The 19,907-nt window shown below is 37.1% G+C and overlaps 2 protein-coding genes across 2 annotated transcripts; one reads left to right on the forward strand and one right to left on the reverse strand.

Moving 5' to 3' along the window:
* Positions 1-2,093: 2,093 nt before the first annotated feature.
* LOC119793815 lies at positions 2,094-4,010 on the reverse strand (the record flags this gene model as incomplete). Its single annotated transcript, XM_038301090.1, has 1 exon — positions 2,094-4,010. A coding segment is annotated over exon 1 (1,917 nt), but the record flags the coding sequence as incomplete, so codon positions are not given.
* Positions 4,011-5,329: 1,319 nt separating this feature from the next.
* On the forward strand, positions 5,330-19,785 carry LOC119793726 (testicular acid phosphatase homolog). Its single transcript, XM_038300960.1, has 11 exons — positions 5,330-5,755; positions 9,075-9,170; positions 11,330-11,416; positions 12,412-12,567; positions 12,823-12,921; positions 15,363-15,458; positions 16,831-16,963; positions 17,249-17,331; positions 17,413-17,519; positions 17,840-18,021; positions 19,561-19,785. The coding sequence occupies exons 1-11, from the start codon at positions 5,663-5,665 to the stop codon at positions 19,668-19,670; spliced, it is 1,242 nt and encodes a 413-aa protein (XP_038156888.1). The 5' UTR covers positions 5,330-5,662; the 3' UTR covers positions 19,671-19,785.
* Positions 19,786-19,907: the final 122 nt, after the last annotated feature.

Raw genomic sequence — 19,907 nt, forward strand, 5'->3', positions numbered from 1 at the left:
GTGTTTTGCTGAATTTGGCGACTGAATTAACATGAGCTAATTTTCCAAGAAACCGTTAGAGGCTACTGAAACTGTTTTTGTGCATTGCTTTTACCGTAAGTACGTATCAAAAGACAAACAATATTAGGTAGAAAAGGTGCATGGAGTTTATGAGAGCTTCTAATTTTGGTGCAGAACGATAATAGGTCTGCATTTTCACTCATATCACCCAATTGAACACAAACCTTCTGTTATCAGAACTCTGAGTTACCGGGCTGACATTGTTCTCTCAGTTGCAGAGGGAAAATGAATGGAACAAAAACATGTCAGGATACCACTTGAAACATGTGATTATCCAAACAAGACATTTTTTTAGTCGACCAAAGAAACTAGCAGGAAGGATAACACTGCATATAACACAGAGGAGAAATTGCAGAGATGCAAAAACATTATAATTCAAAATGTCTCCGGTGTTTGAAAGAAACTCAGAAGATTTTTTTTCTGTATCTAACAGATCAGTAGCTACATTTACATGCACAAAATTTCCCAAGGCTGATCTAAACCTTGGTTGATTGAAAATTCAACATCTCTGTTTACATGGACATTAAATATAATTCTCTGACCTTGAAATGTCTATACATGTACCAAGTGCTCGATCAGATTAAATCCTTTAAGCATGCACATAAATGTCTGATTTCCAGAAACGCTTTAGTAGTAGAAGATGAAACTACCTGTTTTGTGAAAAACCTGTACATGTCCGCCCATCCTTAACTTTAGCTACCTGACCCTCAAAGAGCAAAAAATACATCATGGCTTTGAATTTGACTTGAACCATCTTTATGTCCAGAATTATGTGGACTGGAAAGAATTGAACTGTTAAAGTGACAATCCTGTTGCTTTTGCTCTTTTGCTTTAAACCAACACAGTATTTTAGAAAACAAAACATTGGCAGTCAAAGATGGAGCTGGTAGAATGGTTGAAATCTGACTGAGATGCTGTGGCATTACCTTAATCATTTGTTCATACCAAAGTTTGTTGGCTGTGCAACAACAATTCTGCAAGAAAAGTTGGCCAAATTTCCTCACAAAGGATATTTAAAACTGTCAGCTTTCACAAATGCTTAATGGTAGTTGCTTCTATCAATACAGAAATGGCCAGTAATTTGATTTAGGAAACAAATTATCTCTCCAATGCATACATGTAGCCATGGGCTCAGTTTTACTCTAACTAAATGTGTGAGCTCTTTTCCTGCTTTTTGACATGAAAACTGGCCCAGAGTCCATCTGCTTAACTTTATTTCCTAGATAGTTTCACCTATTAAGATAGTTTACCATTACCTTTTCTAACATACATTTTTTTTTTTATGGATCAGTGCTTCTACATTTTCTTTTGTGTGTCTGCTTTTGTCTTCTTGAACCCCCAGTTGGCCTTGTCAGAAGGCTGCTCAAACTGAGCCTGGTTCTGCTGGAGGTTTCTACTGTTAAAAGGGAGATTTTTTTTTTCTCTGTTGCTGCATGCAATGCTCAGTGTGAGGAATTGCTGCAGAGTTCTCCGGGAGGAGAGAATTCCTTCAAATCAATGACTCGATGCAGTCAGCTGGGTTTCTTGAGATACAAAACTTCTAACCAATCTGTTTGTATGATTTGATTAAACTGTCTCTTTAAAGTTCCGTAAAAATTCAAAAAATATCCACTGGACTGGTTTTCAAGATTTGAAGACGTTTCGCCACCTCTCCAGGAAGCTTTCTCAATTCAAATGTCTGGATCCGCAGTGAGTTTGAGTCTTATATAGACAACGCCTTGTATCGCTTGGAAACATGCAAATCTAACCGATGAATGGGTCGTTAGTTCCATCGTTAGCCTGTAATATCTGAACCTGTCTATGATTCTAGGGGTCGGTCGTTAAAGGGGGGATTGCCATTAAGGGGGGGATTGTCTCCTGTAATACCTGAAACCTGTCTATGATTGTTAAGGGTTGGTCGTTAAGGAGGTATTGTTCACCGGCTGGGGCGGGTAGGTCCCTCGTTCCTCTGTGATGGGGTGGGGGGTTTGGTGATATCTGGAAGGGATCATGTCTATTATTGAATTGTATGTTTTTGGAAGCTGGAATCTGAGTCCACCACCTCTGTTTAAAGTTGGTTTTTCTCTCTTAACATAGATGGCTTCCTTCACGCCCCTCTCAAACCACCTATTTTCTTTATCCAGAATATGGACATTCTGGTCCTCAAAAGAATGTCCTTTGTCCATAAGGTGTAGGTGTACTGCGGAGTCTTGTCCAGAGGCGGCCGCTCTTCTGTGTTGGGCCATGCGTCTGTGGAGAGGTTGTTTTGTTTCGCCAATATAAAGATCAGAGCATTCCTCGCTGCACTGAACAGCATATACCACTCCGCTCATATTCGGTCTGGAGGTTTTATCTTTAGGGTGCACTAGCCTCTGTTTAAGGGTTTGGTTTGGCTTGAAATGTACTGGGATCTTGTGTTTGGAGAAAATCCTCTTGAGCTTTTCAGACACTCCAGCAACATAAGGGATTGTGATGTTTTTGCGTTTAATTTTCCCATCGCTGTCTTCTGCTGCGTGTCTTTTGGATTTCCTTGCTGATTTGATAAAAGCCCAGTTTGGATATCCACAGTTTTGGAGAGCATCTTTGATGTGTTTCTGTTCTTTTTGCTTCCCATCTGTTTTAGTAGGGACATGTTCTGCCCGGTGTTGTAAGGTTCTGATGACTGAGAGTTTGTGTTCCAGTGGGTGGTGTGAGTCAAAAAGAAGATACTGGTCTGTGTGAGTAGGTTTCCTATACACTTCAATGTTTAGGCTTCCATCTCCTTCCATGCTCACCAGGCAGTCCAGAAAGGGTAGTTTGTTGTCCTTGGCATCCTCTCTGGTGAATTTGATGTTACGGTCAACAGAGTTGATGTGTTTGGTGAAAGCTTCCACTTCCTCTAGTTGGATTTTGACGAAGGTGTCATCCACGTATCTAAACCAGTGGCTTGGTGGTATTCCATTGAAAGTGTCTAAAGCTCTCTTTTCCATTTCTTCCATGTAAAGATTGGCTACAATTGGTGATACTGGAGATCCCATTGCGCAGCCATGCTTCTGTCTGTAAAAATTACCTCTGAATTTGAAATAGGTTGTGGAAAGACAAAGGCCCAGTAGTGTGCAGATCTGGTCCGGAGTGAAATTAGTCCTGTTGTTTAAATCACTATCTTGTTCAAGACGTGTCCTGACTGTTTCCACTGCCTCTGTTATAGGTATGCATGTGAAAAGTGAAGTAACATCAAACGATACCAAGGTTTCTCCTGGAGCCATCCTTAAATGTTTGGCTTTGTTGGCAAAGTCTTTGGAGTTTTCTATGTGATGTGGTGTGTTCCCCACCAAGGGAGCTAAGATATTAGTAAGCTGTTTAGCAATGTTGTATGTTACTGAGTTAATGCTGCTGACGATGGGCCTGAGTGGTGCCCCTTCTTTGTGAATTTTTGGAAGTCCATATAAGCATGGAATTTCCTCCCCTGGATATAATCTGAAATAGGCTGTGCTGTTAATTACCTTGTCTTTTTCAAGTTGTTTGAGATAGTCTATTATTTTCTTTTTGTAGCCGCTGGTTGGATCTCTTTTCAAGGATTCATACGTATTAGTGTCCTTCAGTAGAGTGATAATTTTGTCTTGGTAGTCTGAGGTGTTGAGGACTACGGTGCATCTTCCTTTGTCTGCTGGTAATATGGTGATGCTTTGGTCCTGGCTCAGGGATGTTATGGCTTTCATTTCCTGGGGTGTGAGGTTGGAAGGAGGTGGTTTGGCGCTGGACAGGGTGGCTGTTACCTTCATTCTGAGTTGCTCTGCCTCCGTTTCAGCCAAGTTGTTGTTCCTGATGGCCGATTCAGTGGCCGTGATTAGTTCCACAATGGGTACTTCTTGTGGAGCAATGGCAAAATTCAGGCCTTTACTCAGTACATCCATCTCTGGTTTTGTCAGTGGTCTGCTAGATAGGTTTTTAACCCACTTGTCTTCAACCTTGATGTTATCCTCCTGAGTCATGTCTCTTTAAAGCACATTGAGATGATAACATAATGTGAATTGGTACTACCGGTATATAAATAAACATATATATATATATATATATATATATATATATATATATATATATATATATATATATATATATATATATATATATATATATATATATATATATATATATATGTATATATATATATATATATATATATATATATATATATATATATATATATATATATATATATATATATATCATACTTGATATCTTCCTTTTCTGTTTTCTCAAGTTTTCTTAATCAGATTTTGAAATCAGATTGATTATCTGAGTTATTTATCTGTGACTAAGATCTCGCAGGGGGAAATGACTTTTTTCTAGCACTGAATGATCTGCTAAAAAAAGACCTAGAAAAATAATGTGTGGTATAATTAATCTTATTCTTTTACCTGAAGGAAAATAAACTAGAATTAAAGAAAATACTAATTTAAAACGTAAACTAGGATCTGTGACCTGCTGTCAAAACAGACATTAATAACAACAAGACAATTTAGCTCAAAACAGTCATGTTATATCCTAAGAGCCTTACAAAGTTATGACCTCATGTTTTCTTCTAGAACTCTGTTGGTCTAAATTTGCAGAAGTAATTTTTTTTAACAAAGCTCTGAGTACAATCCTACTCTCTTTTGCTTGTGATAGATTTCAGAAGTTACTTCTTATTTATAAAATTTCCTATCCTTTTCAGGGGATTTTAAAGTAAAACCTTACTTGATTTTGCCTGTTTTACACATATAAAACATGACGTTGTTGCTGTTGGGTTTTAAACCTTCACACTCAGTAATCCCATTGTATATCTCAGAAAGCTTCTGAGATACCAACACATACTTAAACGTATGCTAAGTAAGGGAAAACACGCCAGGCCCTGTAATTTTGGGCAAACCCACAGCAGATGGCACAAAACATTTTAATGAGTGTTTGTGCCAAGAGTACACATGCGTTCAAAGTCCACAGAACACAATTGGTGAAGTCAGGTGCAGACGTCAACATTTTCCTTGTTTCTTTGTCATTTTGGTAGGTTGCCATAAAGGACATGTGACTTTGCTTTTAGGGTGCAACCAGTTTTATCCTCTGGGGCAAAACTTGTTCCCGTAAAATCTAACTCTGATTAAATATGTTATTTCTTTTACTTTTAGGACAATTACACAAAGGACACAACAGAAAACTGGAAGGCTCAGTGATCTAAACAAGATTTATACCATGCAGGAGAACAGATGCAGAAAGATCTGATGAAGGAGGGACAACAAGATGAGGTCAGGTGGGAGGACTATAAAAGCGCTGCTTAGCTTCAACTTAACAAGGCCTAAATTACTGTCTCTAGGCCTAATATAGACAATGAGGGATTCACAGCAACTGCTCCATGAGGTATCTGACTAAAAAGCCAGATTTGTACCTGGGAGTCATAAAGTATTTAGATTTATATTTTGATATATTTGTTTTTCTGGATTCTAAAATCCTGTATAACTATAGCTTTTTCATAAAGGCATGTTTTTGCAGTTTTTGGTCAAGTACATAGAAGGACTTGGATTTTTTTCTTCCTTGATACCCTTATAATAGATATTTTTATATTACAAAAACTGTGGAATTTCTTAAAGGAAGCAGCTTTTCACAAGTCAACATGATGCTGAAGTTGCAGATCAGTTTGGCATGCTTATACCTGCTCTGCTGGCTCTGCTTGACTGAGTCCCGGCAGCTGAAGTTTGTTGTTGCTGTAAGTAAAACCCTTTTTCCTTGCATTTAAATCCACAGCCATCACATATGTTTCTGCTTTCCTTTTTTTTTTTATTCTTGTGTAATACAACAAACATAAGATGTTTGCATGATGCTACTGATAGCATTTGTTTGTTGTATGCCACGAATTGAACATAATCTGACAGCCTGCTTTGATTTGCATTGTTGCTGATTAAGCTGCCATTTTCTGCCCAGTGAGTATTATTTTATTTACACTTTTATCACAAAGGATTACTTTGAGCCTAGCCTCAGACAGCGGCGAGCATATCTCTCCCAGACACAGCAGCTTTGTTCATAAACCTCTTTATGTAACACTTCAGCACATAGTTGAATCACTTAAGGAGATACAACAAACAGAAACATACTTGTATCCTTTTTGAGCAGTAAAGATGGAAAAAAAGGCAAAATACGCCTTAAATGTTCTTTTAAAAATGATTTGTGAGCTTTAATATTCAGCCCACATGTTGCCCTTCTTAGTTTAAGAATCCCCAATAAAAAAAACAAAACAAGAAAAAAGCTGTTATTACTCCATGTGAACTTGTAGGACGGACAATATGCACAATAACTGATTATAAAATAAAGGCTGTTTTACTTAAACATTTAAGTAGAGAGTTTAATTTTTGGGCATTTTATTCGTTCCATCTCAAATAAACATAACCATAAATACATTGCCTGGAATAAATACAAAATAAAACCATATTAAAAATCTGTATTTTTAAAACAGGACCTCCCTTATAATCACATTTTAACTTGATGATTTTGGATCAAAATACAGGACAAAATTTATAGTGAGACTACCTTAATTAGTTTGTTTGTTTTTATCAAAGCACCTGAGCTGCTTTGATGATCTCTGATAGCTCAGCTGATCCCAATCTTTTCTCTACATCCAGCCTGTTCCCTTGTATTATTTAGTTGAACTCAAACATATAAGAAAAACATACTTTTTAGTTGATAAAAGCTTTTTTAATTTTTCAATTGGGTCCTCAGAAAGCAAAACAGATCCCAGTCCTATTTAATTTTACAACCAAATAAATGAAATATTTTCCTGTACCCTTTGCAATGCATTCTCGGACCACTAGGGTTACGTGTACCCCTGGTTTGAAATTACTGTACTGCTGTAGAATATAACTTACCATCATTTGTTAGCAGGGTTTCTAGTTTTTTGTATTGAAAGAAACAATTGCATCTCATAGGAAAACTAAATGTCTTTCATTTCGATCGCATGATTGTAGAGATTTCTTTTCAAAGAGCTTAATTTATACTGAGGCAGAAAAACACACAGGGAGATCCACTTTATAAGATATGTGACCTTAATGATGTAGGAGTAATTTATTTGAAGAAGGGCAACACTTTTCATATATTATTTCTTAAACTTTCTACTACTAGTGCTTTCCTTTCAGTTGAAAGCTATGATCTAATTTTTGTTGGTCAGTTACTGTGTATAAAATCTAAATAAGATAAATCAAGTTATTAACCTAATATGACAATAATAGTTGAAGAGATTTCAACACATTCATAAGAAACTGTAAATGTGTTCTACACAAAAGCACTTGTTTACTCCTAATCCTTATTTACCACCATAAAAAAGTATAGAATATAATCTATTTATAGAAAACAATAACTAAGGTCTTTTTCCAGGTAAAATGTCTTTGAAATTATCTCACCTAAATGTCATAAAAGAAAAAATAGATAATCTTCAAAATATGATTTATTGAGTGTTGAAATGCTATCTAATTTTCATCATCTAGAGAATAATATGAATTGTTATTTTGGTTTAATACTGAATATGTATAATAAAAAGTTTGGTCTTTCTTAGATCCTTACAAAAGCCATAAGGTGACGTCTAAACAGTCCAGAGTTCATTTCCTAAATTACAGACCAGGGTGTAGCTTTCACCTGTAGTGATTAGATCTTTCTGAACATTTTAGCACAAAATATGAACCATGAAACTGTTGGAATGTTGGTTGAATCATATTATCAAAAGATTTAAAATATGCTAATACTGGCCTGTGATTTAGACATTTAACCTCTTTAATTTAAGTTTTTGTAGGCCAAAAAAATGCAGAATGTTTGCTAATTTTGGTACCTTTATAGCAAAAAAAGAAAAGAAAAACAACTGAGTTTTTTTATTTTAACCGGAAGTTAGAGTTGTCTAAAGAGCAAATATTTTTTAGATGGCTTTTTTTTTTATTTCTATATGGCTGAATGTCTATTCATGTAATAGGTTCTAAAACTAATGGTAAAATGTTGAAGCAAAGTTCTGAGTTGGGAATTTAAAAACAAACCTGCCATTCAAATATATAACAAATCTATTTATCAGACTATTGTGACATTTTGACTTTTTTGAAAATGAAAGAGTTTTCATAAATAAGTAAAGCAAAGTTAAAACGTAAAATATATCCTAAAACAAAAATATCAAAAAGCATTATTCAAGAGGCAGTCACTGCACAGAAATGTAATCTGAGGGATCAGTGTTGCTGACTCTAAGTGAGGTTGTGTTGTGTTGCGCTGCAAGAAACCAACTGAGAAACAAGCACATAGATATGAAAAGCATGTCCGGTAAATAAAATACCTACATCCCACTTCGCCGGTAAAAGCAAAGTCATGTAGGACATCCTTGCAAGTACAAGAAGGTAAGCTGAGAGAAGCAAAAGGGCGGCAGGTGATAGCAGCCTGCAGAAATCCACTGTGAGAGATAGAGGACAATATGGAGGCAAAGCTTTAAATATTAATGAAAAGTTTCATATCAAATCATGCGTTAACTTATAGATTATACTCTTGAATCTTTGGGATTATGATATTGTCATTGCATATAATTACTGTCTTTAGTATGGAGTGTTGGATATTACTTGTTACATTCAGTCAGAAGGTTGAAAATACATTTTCTGCTCTTAAATGTGTGAATTTATGTTAATCCTGCAGGTGCGAATCAGTTACTTTCTTGTCAGTCTTTATAGTTGGGGTTTGCTGTCACCTTCTTTTCAAATCAAGCATATGTGTGTTGTGAACAGTAGTGCATCAGATGTTTTCACAATCCACTAAAATGTAAGTGTGTGGGTCAAGTCCCTCCTCAGAAAGATGAGTCTAAAGGTTAATAACACTAATGGAGTAGCTCTTGATCATACATCATCAAAATGACTTATCTATGTGCACCTTAAATCGAGACTGATCTGTTTACAGTTACGAGTTTCTATTTATGACTCTTGTCTCAGGGAGAATTGCTCCCTAAGAAGAGGTCAAATTGAGCACAGGGGCAGCCTGTCTGAATTCATGCAATATAATCTGTTCTGACTTTTCAGGTGTTTCGACATGGCGATCGATCGCCTATTGAGTCATACCCCAGGGATCCACATGGGGAGGAAGTGTGGGCTCAGGGCTTTGGCCAGCTTACTGAGGTACATGCTGTTTCTTTGAGTCTCTGTGTCACTATTCTATCAAGCATTTTTCAAAGAAAAAGAAAGTTTTAAGAACATGAGGGATAAGAATGCTAACATGAAAAAGATAAACAAAAAAAGACCCACCACAACAAACTACAGAACAGGTGTGGCCCTGTAGGCCATACTGACAGGATAATAACCTTAAGTAAGTTTAAATATTGTGGCGAAGATATTCTATTCTATTCTATTCTATTCTATTCTATTCTATTCTATTCTATTCTATTCTATTCTATTCTATTCTATTCTAATCTATTCCAGATCTCCTTAAGTAGAAAGATTGCTCACTGTAGTTTTAAATAGTGTTGCGCCGATGCCATTTTTTTGGCCCCGATACCACTAGTTTGAAATAGAGGTGTGTGTATATATGTAGAACTACATGCTACTTGGTTGTAAAATAATTGCCATCATGGCTTTGTTAAGCTGCTGCCTACCTTTGTGAAGCAGCACCTTGCCTACCTGGAATGGGTGACAATAGTTAATTAAACTTTTGGCTCTCAAAATGGTATCAGTGCCCTATTTGTTGGTACTCATCCATACCGATACCAACATTTTGTTGCTGGATCGGGACCCCGTCCGATACTGGTATCGGTATCAGTGCAACACTAGTTTTAAATACCACTACCTTGTTAATACTGTTTGGTACTCCTTTAATTTTTATTATTAACACTTTTTTTTAAAGGTTTTTCCTAACAGGACATAATTACAAGCAGATAAATTTGTCTTTTTTTTTTTTTTTTTTACAGTGTCCTGTCTAACGATGTGGCAATAAGAATAATTGACTTGATGTCAAAAAGAGCCCAGCAGATTTTACTTTTACAAGTGTAGCAGTACAGCTATTGCCATAGTGTTCTGCTTGTTTTATGCATATAAATTGCTTTATTATAATTATGCAGGGAGTTTTACAGATTATATGGACACTGCAATGTAGGTAGAACAGGAAAGGAAAAACAGAAAAAAAGGGAGAAAAGATGAAAGAAAGAGGAGATAAAAGGGAGATAATGATAAAACATTTTCAGTCTGCTTCATCACCTGCAAAGAGATGCTAAAAGAACAGCACAACCAATGGACATGGTAGGAGACATACAATAAAGTAACACCTAGAAACTATTGCTGAAGTATAAGTAGTATTATTTAATCTGAAATGTATTTCTGACATGAATTTGTCTTTTTTGTGAGTGGAAAAAAAAAACCTGACATGGCAGTGTGCAGCAACAGCTATGAGAAGGTCGGAATTGCTGTACTTGATGATTCCTACAGTTGTAGAAAAACCAAAACACTTTATACTACCGAAATGATTTTTTGGTAGGCAAGGCAAGGAATGTTTATCTGTAAAGCACAATTCAGTACAAGAACAATTCAAGGTGTTTATCATGAATTAAACGATAATATAGAAGAAAAATCAAAACAGAATAAATGCAAATAAATATAAAAAGATGAGCACATAGTAAAATTTGTTAAACAATTGGACCACTATCTTAAACTAGTAATACCTCAGTCAACAGTTTAACTTCAACACTCAAAGGCATAATGTGTGACAATGGGTCAGATTTTGTTTTACCACTTTTTCAAACTGTAAATTTTAAAACCATTTTAATTCAAGAATTTGGCTCACACCTAAGGTTATGTAAATGCAATTCATTGGATAACTAGGATGGACTTTACAACCAACAAGAGGAGGCAACTTCAAAATAATCAAATACAAATCTATTTTAAATGTTAATTTTAAGTAACAGAAACCTGTGACATCATTTGGACATTTTATTTCCCCTTTTAGAATTGCTCATGTTATACCTTTTAGCGATGGTTCAATTTATAATTAGTTAATAAAGTTAAACTGAGCAGTTCTGTACAAATAGACAAATGATTGAACATATGCAGGTCAAACCACTTGTATGTATTTTAAGATTTTTTTCTATTTTTAAACAGTTTGTATAATGTTTCATATCTTAATGTGACAAAGTAGCAAAAAGGTTAAAGAACTTAAAGAACGCTTCTCTTTAAAGCAACTTAAAATAAAATGTAAAATACCTAGTAGAATAACAGAGAGTGAAAATTTTTTTCACCAAACCCTAATGTTATTCAAGAAAATAATCTGTGTTGTTTATTACTACTTTCAGCTGGGCATGAAACAGCAGTTTGAACTGGGGAGATATCTACGCAGGCGCTATGGAAACCTTCTCGGTGAGGACTACAACAACAAAGAGGTGTGTGTGATTCTTCAGATGCATTTCAAGCCTGCTTGGTCCATTTCGTCTGCCTTACTGTATCATCTGAATTCCCTCGTATCTCTAAATCCATGTTGTCATGTGAACTCTTGCTGCCACATGCGACAAGTTTTACGTGTCATCACCATCCACAACGGCTGCAGTAATTTAATGAGGGCGACACATTGTGGTCATATCACTGCCGTGGCTTTGTCATATGCTGAAAGCTGGCATGTAGGGCAGCCTCTGGGCTCTTTAGTTTATACAGTATACATTTGGATGCCTGCGGAGTTCATCACTGTAGGCTCAGAAAACTGTCTTCATGAGGACATGGTTTTCTGGATTCTCTGCCACCTCCTCCCCTTGTTTTATTTTATCTCTCTTATTGTTTTCTAACCCTTTCCTTTCTCCCATGTTTCTTCTCCTTCTTCAGAATATAATGTAATTAATCTGAAAATAACACTTCTCACTGTCTGTCTTGGTAATATGCCTCATAGTCTTTGTCAGCTTGTACCCATACCCCCCCCCCCCCCCCCCCCCCGTTCAGCCACGTCTGCTTTAATTTCACAAAATGGAGGGAAAAAAAGGATTCTATGTGTCACAGGAGCATCCGGGCTTATCTGTGGGATTTACTGTGTACAAAAACCTGACAAAGAGTGACAGAGGGATAGAGATGAGCAAAGGCTTGTGTCAGAGGAGATCACAGTGAGCCTGATCTCCCACCTTTTTCCTTCTCACAGTTATTTGAATCACATTTCCCTCTCTTTATGTCTGCTTAGCTGACCTGCATAAATCAGGGCAAAAATGGTACATTCATTTTGATTTTCATATGGGAAATTATGGAAAGACATTGACAAACTACTATTTTTATTTTAAATATCTAGTTGTAGTTTATCAATAAAAAAACAAAAAACAATTTTTTTTTGACTATTTTCAACCAGAGAGTTTCAGGTACCAGCATATTTAATGCCATGTTTCCTCAATATTTGCACCAGTTGTACGTCCGGAGCACTGACTACGACCGCACTCTGATGAGCGCCCAGGCCTGCCTTGCTGGGATGTTCCCCCCCACCAGACGCCCGCCTCCCATCATGCCCCAGTTACTGTGGCGGCCAATTCCAGTGCACACCGTTCCCAGGGCGCAGGATAAGGTGGGCTGCTGAGCCAAATAAATATTTCCTTTTTATCCAGAAGGCTTGCACAGCTGTACACAGATTCTGCATACATTTTGTTGGGTCCCTGGCTTTACCCCGCTGTCAGTGTTTCACCTCATCTGTGAACCTCACACACTTAAATGCCTTGTTGTAATAAAAATGTAAAGCAAGGAAGTAGTTCGGCCTCTGAGACTTACAAAGCTTATGCACTGGTTTTCCTCTGACTTTTTATGCCTGCATTCTTTATTGAAGCTGTTGAAGTCTCCAGGCAAAGACTGCCCTCGGTTCAGAGCTTTGATGACGGAGACCTTTGAGAGCGCTCCCTATCAGAGGTTCCTCCGTACTCACCAGGTAGGCTAGACCGGATGTATTAGAAAACATTCTACTTCAAATGAATATCCATCCATCTGTCTGTCTAATGATGGATTATATATAGATAAGGAGGTTGCCCTTATTTCTTCAATTTCTTGTCACAAAATAATATTACCTGAGGTATTCAATGAACAACAGCAAAATCTGTCTGTCTGTCTGTCTGTCTGTCTGTCTACATCTTTTGAATTTTGGCCTTTAAAAAAGAAATGTAGGTATTTACCTCATTGGCATCAGGGACAGATACATACTGTATATAGAAAGTATCTACTGTCACCCTCTAATGTACCAGCTTTTGCTCTTGTGTTTATTACCACTTATATTGAGCCATTTTGGTGTGAACTTGGGAAACTTTGCTGCTTATGTATTCCATAACAAATTTGCATAATCCTATTGTATTTACTGTTAAATGCCATTCTTCTAAATTTGGCTGCTTCAGTACTATATGATGTGAAAACTAGCAAACACAGCGCAACCTGCATTCTGGTGAAATACATAGTTCACAGTAGCTTCTGCCAACACAATCAGCACTTCCAGTGGATGTGTTAGTTATGCACCAGACATCATGTCCTCTCACTGATTTTCTCAGGCACGGTGACTCCAGTGCCTCCAAAAAGCTGCACAGTGCAATTTCTCTCACATTCTTGGAGACACTAATTAACGGTTGGATTAAATTAGATAAGGAATTACAATAAAACAGTTTTAATTAAACAGAGTCCCATGCGCTGCTTACTAAGGAGGTGTTGGAGATCGGGCCAGAGCCGCTCATGTTAAATTTCAACACCCTCTGCTGTACCTGCAAGGTATATGCACAAAGTGGTTGGAGACAAGTTCTAAAGGGAAAAGCTTTTACAATAACTTTTCATAAGATGATTCAGTGCGAAAATATAGGTCATCTAAACGTTAATGGAAACATATAGTTAAAATGAAGTTTACACAAGATGAAAAAATTAGATACCCTTTTCATAGGGTAAATCTCATATATTATGTGAATGAATATATTTTTTAATACTTCATTCATCAATATTATAAAAATGAAAACTTAATCCATACTTATTTCCTTACGCACATTGAAAGTTGATTTTCTATGATTTGCTCATTAACAACCACTAAAATGCAGAGATGGCAAAAGTACTCACTTTTCGTACTTGAGTAAAAGTACAGATACTTGTGTTAAAAAATACTCTGGTAAAAGTGGAAGTACTGATTAAATTTCTTTACTCAAGTAAAAGTAACAAAGTACAGGCTTGTAAATTTACTTAAAGTACAAAAGTGAAACTAGAAACCACTTTTTTCATGCCGTTGCCTACATTGTAAATGGATGTCTGCCAATAGGACTAGATCTCCGTTGTGTTCATTTTCAATCATCTCGTCGTCCATACTACTATGCTAACGCCACCGCCACCAAGCTGCAATGATTTGCCGCGAATGAATACCGCCGAATCTGTCGATTCATCTTGTAGTGGTGCGTCAAATGCAACGTAGATTCCCATCCAATTAGATTGAATTTGGTATTTATGACGTGAAAAATAATAACGGTAACTCCATTGAAATGATTCAAAACTAAAGTAACGAGCCAATTTTTAAAAATGTAAGGAGTAGAAAGTACAGATATTTGTGTAAAAATGTAAGGAGTAGAAGTAAAAAGTCGCCATAAAAATAAGTAGTAAAGTAAAGTAAAAATATCAGAAAAATCTACTTGAGTACAGTAACGGAGTATTTGTACTTCGTTACTTCCCATCTCTGCTAAAATGTAGACAAGTGTCTCTCAGCAAGTTAGCAACCATCAACAAGCTCTAGTGGGATTCTGGCTTGATATCTGTCACTGTTTCTCCTTTCAATTTCCTGGTACAAGCCCAACTTTTTATCTTTATCTCTTCAAAGGGGCCGTCAGTTTAATCTGAGATAAGTTCAAGATAATTTCAAGAACTTGGCTGTAGATTGGAGAAGTTTAGGTACTAACAGTTTTGGGAGTTTGTATACTTTTTGTAGTTTAGACCTTTAAAACCTCAGTCATAAAAAAAATTGTCTCTGTTGTATTACAGCTTCATCTTCTACCTTTTGATCATCATATTTTTCTACAAAAGATATTAGGCTTACTCAGGTTTTTAGCTGCAATTTTCCATGGTGATTAAAGGGGTCCATTTTAAAGCAAGCACTTCTTTTTTAATTCCCTGAGGATTTAAACACCAGTGTAGCAGCGCTTTTCCTGGGTGAATCTTAGAAAATTTTTACCATTTTTCTTTATCTAAGTGAGACCATTAGAAGACACAACTAGCTTTTCTTACTGTACCAGGTAGATGGTACAAATGGTCAATTTGTAAAGAATAGTTGGGTTTGCTTTCTTAGGGTCAGATTTCACAAGAAAAAAAAAAGAAGACAATAGCAGCTGTTAGTCTGACTCTTTCGTTTTTGTTTTACAGAACTTTGTGGAACGGCTTTCCAACCACACTGGCTACCCCGTACCCAGACTGGTTGGGAAAAAAATCTGGAGGGTTTACGACACCCTCACCTGTCAGGTTTGTTTCCCAGCAAACTGTACAAAACTGTTTATCATTGTAACTTTAAATTCCACTGAAACTATTTTTAAGCTACAACACATTTTGTCCCACACAAACTAACAGTAGGTATATTTTATGGGAATTTTATGCAAGTTGTATATAGAAGTCATGAGGGAGTTTCTAAATTTTATTTAACCAGTCAGGAGATCTTTAAGAGGAATTTAAGTCCTTTTTTTTTTAGAAATAGAAAGCCTGTGGCGACATTAATGGTTAATTAAAACATTTTTCATAGCAACTTCATCAGGTGTTCCTGTTTGGCTGTGACACCATCCTGGAGAGAAATATCAGCTGTGCTGCTGCCATCAACACCTTTGTTTAAAGATGTTGGAAATCAGCCTGTTTTTCAGTGTAGTCCATTTTCTCTGACTGTGACTGACTAGATGCACTCTCTCATCCTCTGACATGGGAGCTGGCTCAGAGCTGGTCTGCCTGGATGTGTGTTTCTTGGACGGGGCCGCCTGTGAAGCTGGTTAACAGTTGCCTTTTGTATCTCTGCTTATTTTTCTCTTTCTGCTTCTGTCCATCTCCTTGAACCCCAGTCGGCCTCGGCAGATGGCTGCTCCCACTGAGTCTGGTTCTGCTGACTCTGGTTCTCCCTGTTAAAAGGGAGTTTTTCCTCTCCACTGTCACTACAAGCATGCTTAGCGTGAGGGATTGCCTTGGAGCCAATGAGTCGATAAAATCATCTGTTTTTCCTTTGAAAACTTTGAATCAGTTTGACTGTATGATCTTGTTGAATTGAGATGACATGTGTTGTGAATTGGCTCTATATAAATAAACTGATATATAAATAGATTGAATTAAAAATCATATAGTTGTAGTAAAACAGTCAAGCTGTGGGAAGATGGAAACAGCTGAAAATATAAAAAATAGTTACAAGCCTTGTGTCCTTTTCAGCTTACCACAAAATGATCTGTCAGTGTGAAGAGAATCTTCAATAACACATTGAAGGTTGTGCTAGCATCATGAAAAGATTGATCTAAAGTAATTCAGTTTGTATTACTAGCTATACCAGTGATAGATAAAAGTCAAGAATAACCTCCTAGCTGTAAATCGAAGAGAGAGAGTGGTAAAAATTTGGTTCATACTTACAGTCAGACTCAGGAAACGAAATAGAAAAATATTAATTAAATTATTGTGACATGGGTGCTTTCAGAGCCAGATTAATAATCACACTTTCAAAACAAGCATCTGTTATCTCCCTACTCTAATCTAAAAATAGATGGGATAACAGAAATAATATCATGCACAAATCACTTTCTCTTTTCTTTGTCTGTGTGTTAGTGTAATGTAATTAAAACAAGGTAATGACTAAATTCTTCATACACAGAGGATCCATAACTTGACTCTCCCTCGTTGGGCCACCAATGACGTCCTGGATACCCTGAAGAGGATAGCATCCTTTGAGGTCACGTACAGCATTCTCAGTCACAGGCGGAAAGAGAAGGCCAGGCTCTCAGGAGGTGGGAATTCACATTAACAGATATTTATTTGCAGCACTGCTAGGAGGAAAATATGATAGGGGAAAGATTGTCGCTGCGTATCTTATGTGGCTGCTGGCCGAGGCTTTGTTTTTGCCTCCAACTATGTGAAGTGCAGCTTTGGATCTCCTTGAGGAATATTTGCACGCATGAGCTAATGGGACAAAGATGACAATGCCAAGAGAAGCTGCTCAATAGGGTCAAAAGAATTGTGTTTGCGTCTGCAGAAAATTAATCTGCGCTGTTAACTCTGTATTCATCTACCAGGGGTGTTGCTAAACGCCATCCTGAGGAATTTCTCCAGTGCTTTGGAGCAAGGCAACAAGCTCAAATTCATCATGTACTCAGCTGTAAGTTCATTGTCTTACTTGAACTCACTATCTGTGTAACAAACGGCTGTTTCACATCCTTATTGCTTGTACTTATCCTAGCATGACTCCACACTCATCACCCTCCAGGCAGCTCTGGACATCTACAACGGGCTCCTTCCTCCCTACGCTGCCTGTCAACTCTTTGAGTTCTACCAGGAGTATGATGGGTAATGACTTCCTTCCAGTCTGTATTTCATGCACTCTTCCATTTGCATATTCAAGTATGCTATCTGGGTCAGATGTACACACATAGAGAGACCCAACACACACAGACACACACCCACACTCTCACATAATTTGAGTTATGGCAGTCGTCTTTTCAGCTAAATGGACTTAAATATATATAAATATGTTTCTCTTCTATCCAATGGAGGCTGGGCGTCTGTCCAGCACCGCTTTGGCCAAATTAGCACAGAACGCAAAGCCCATTTCCAAAACACTTCCCATAAGTGTGTGTCATTTCATGTTCATGATAATAATTACCCAGATCCTATTCAGTGGAGCTACATTACCGTAATGAATCCTCATCCGACCCCTACCCCAACCCCGTGCCGGGATGCAATGGATTGAACCCCTGCCCTTTGTCCACCTTCACCGAACTGGTGCGGGACGTGATGCCGGACGAATGGGAGGTCGAATGTGGCATGAGGAGAAGGTGGTCAAGCACAGGTGGGGAGAGGTTTCTTCCATGAGAATAATTTGCTTTCACTGGGAAAGCCAGCTTAAGTCAATATTTTACACATCAGATTTTGTCACATTAAAACCACATATTGCATAAAGGTACAGTGGAGGATGTTGATTTTCTGGGGGGATCATCAAAATAAGTGGTCCTTCTAATTGTCAATCATTCTGGTGATTTGTCTACATAATTCCGTCCTGCATGTCCAACCCCATTTTTACTTACCGGTGGTGAGTCTCACATAGTGGAAAAAATGCAAATCTTCTTTTGGAAAGTAAGCCTGTAGGAGCAATGCAAATAGCAACTTCTAAACAGAGCGTGCACGAGGAGAAATGAGCTTGTGCATGCTCTCACATGCAGGAGCTGGTACAGGGTTGTGCATGTGCATTTTATTTTATAGTGGGGAGGGCGGGTCTTGTAAAAAATTTGCAAAAATCCTCCATTATACCTTTAAACTTTTAATTCCGAGTGGAATTAGAGCATTCACTGCTCCTCCTTCACCCAATGCTACTATGAGACATTTGCTCCAAGATAAACATTTAATCATGAATGCTTATTATGTATTTAATCCCACGTAGTCCTTTTTTATAGTGGGATAATACATTTAGAGCCTGTGTTGCCATACAAGGCTTCTATAAGACTTTTATATTTTTGCTGCTACAGACAGATTTGTTTTTTGTTTTGTTTTTTGTCCAATATGGCTCTTTGAGCAGTTTTGGTTGTCAACCCCTGCTTTAAAGAAATACAAACAAGTGTATATGTGTGAAGTGGACTGTAATCATCTATCATTTTGTCCTAAGAAGTCACCTGATCAATAGATGGAGACAACTTGTGAGTGTGATTTAATCCTAGTACAAATGGAAATGTTTTTTGTCTCATTGATTTGTCAAAGGACATCACCAAACATAGTAGTAGCAACTTCATGTTGAGGAGAAGTAAAAGGGAAACTGATTTAATATAAAAACTGAGCTGAATTGGGGACAATTTTTGAATTTAAAAATCCACTCAGTGGCTGAAACATATGAGGAGACTAGGGCACGGTTTTATCTTCCAGCTATACAAGCAACATACATACAGCCAGCGCTACACTACAATGATTTAAGCAATAATACATCAGAATGACCCACTCAAAATTTTGGATATAAAGCCAAATAAAAATATATGGCATGACTAAATGTGATTAACGCCATCAAATCTGTGCTTCAGTTGTTTTGTAAAGGAGAGATAAATCTTTCTTTCTGTAAGGAAGGCTGTTAAAGACATGACCCCATATATTATCAGTTGTAATTATAGTGAAACATGGTTCATGGACCACTTTATTTTCACTTTCAATTATGCTTTTTTTCTTTTGGTATATGTTATACAATCCCCAGGAAAATGCACTGAAATTGCTGTTTAATGTGACAAAACTCTGGATTTTTAATAGTGTGGCAAAAACTGTAGTTCTATATAGTTTTTTTTCTTCTTCTTTTACAAAGTAGTATTTAAAGAAATATCCAGCAGCTAATATAAACTTTTGTCTCTTGTAGGCATCATTACATCTCTTGCAGTAGCAGTGGGTCTCCTGGCCGTGGCGCTGTTGTTCACTATAGGGGTGGCAGTCCACAGGCGGAGACCATCCTACTCCAGGGATGTGTAGGAAACAGAACCACCAAATATATGGCCAAAATAAAAGAATGCTCTCAAACTGTGATTTCTGCTCTGATAACTTTGAATTTGTCAAACTGCAATTTTAAGACCTTGTTTTTCTCTCATTCTCTCAATCTTGTTTCTGAATCTAAGTGTGACTGCACAATATATCAGAGAAATTTTAACAGAAATAAAATGTGATGGTAGATGAAACACCTGTGCTGCAGATCATCGAAAAACTTTATTT

Source organism: Cyprinodon tularosa, unplaced genomic scaffold (genome assembly GCF_016077235.1).
Source record: "Cyprinodon tularosa strain WSP-4 unplaced genomic scaffold, ASM1607723v1 ctg46, whole genome shotgun sequence".
Taxonomy (NCBI): Eukaryota; Metazoa; Chordata; class Actinopteri; order Cyprinodontiformes; family Cyprinodontidae; genus Cyprinodon; species Cyprinodon tularosa.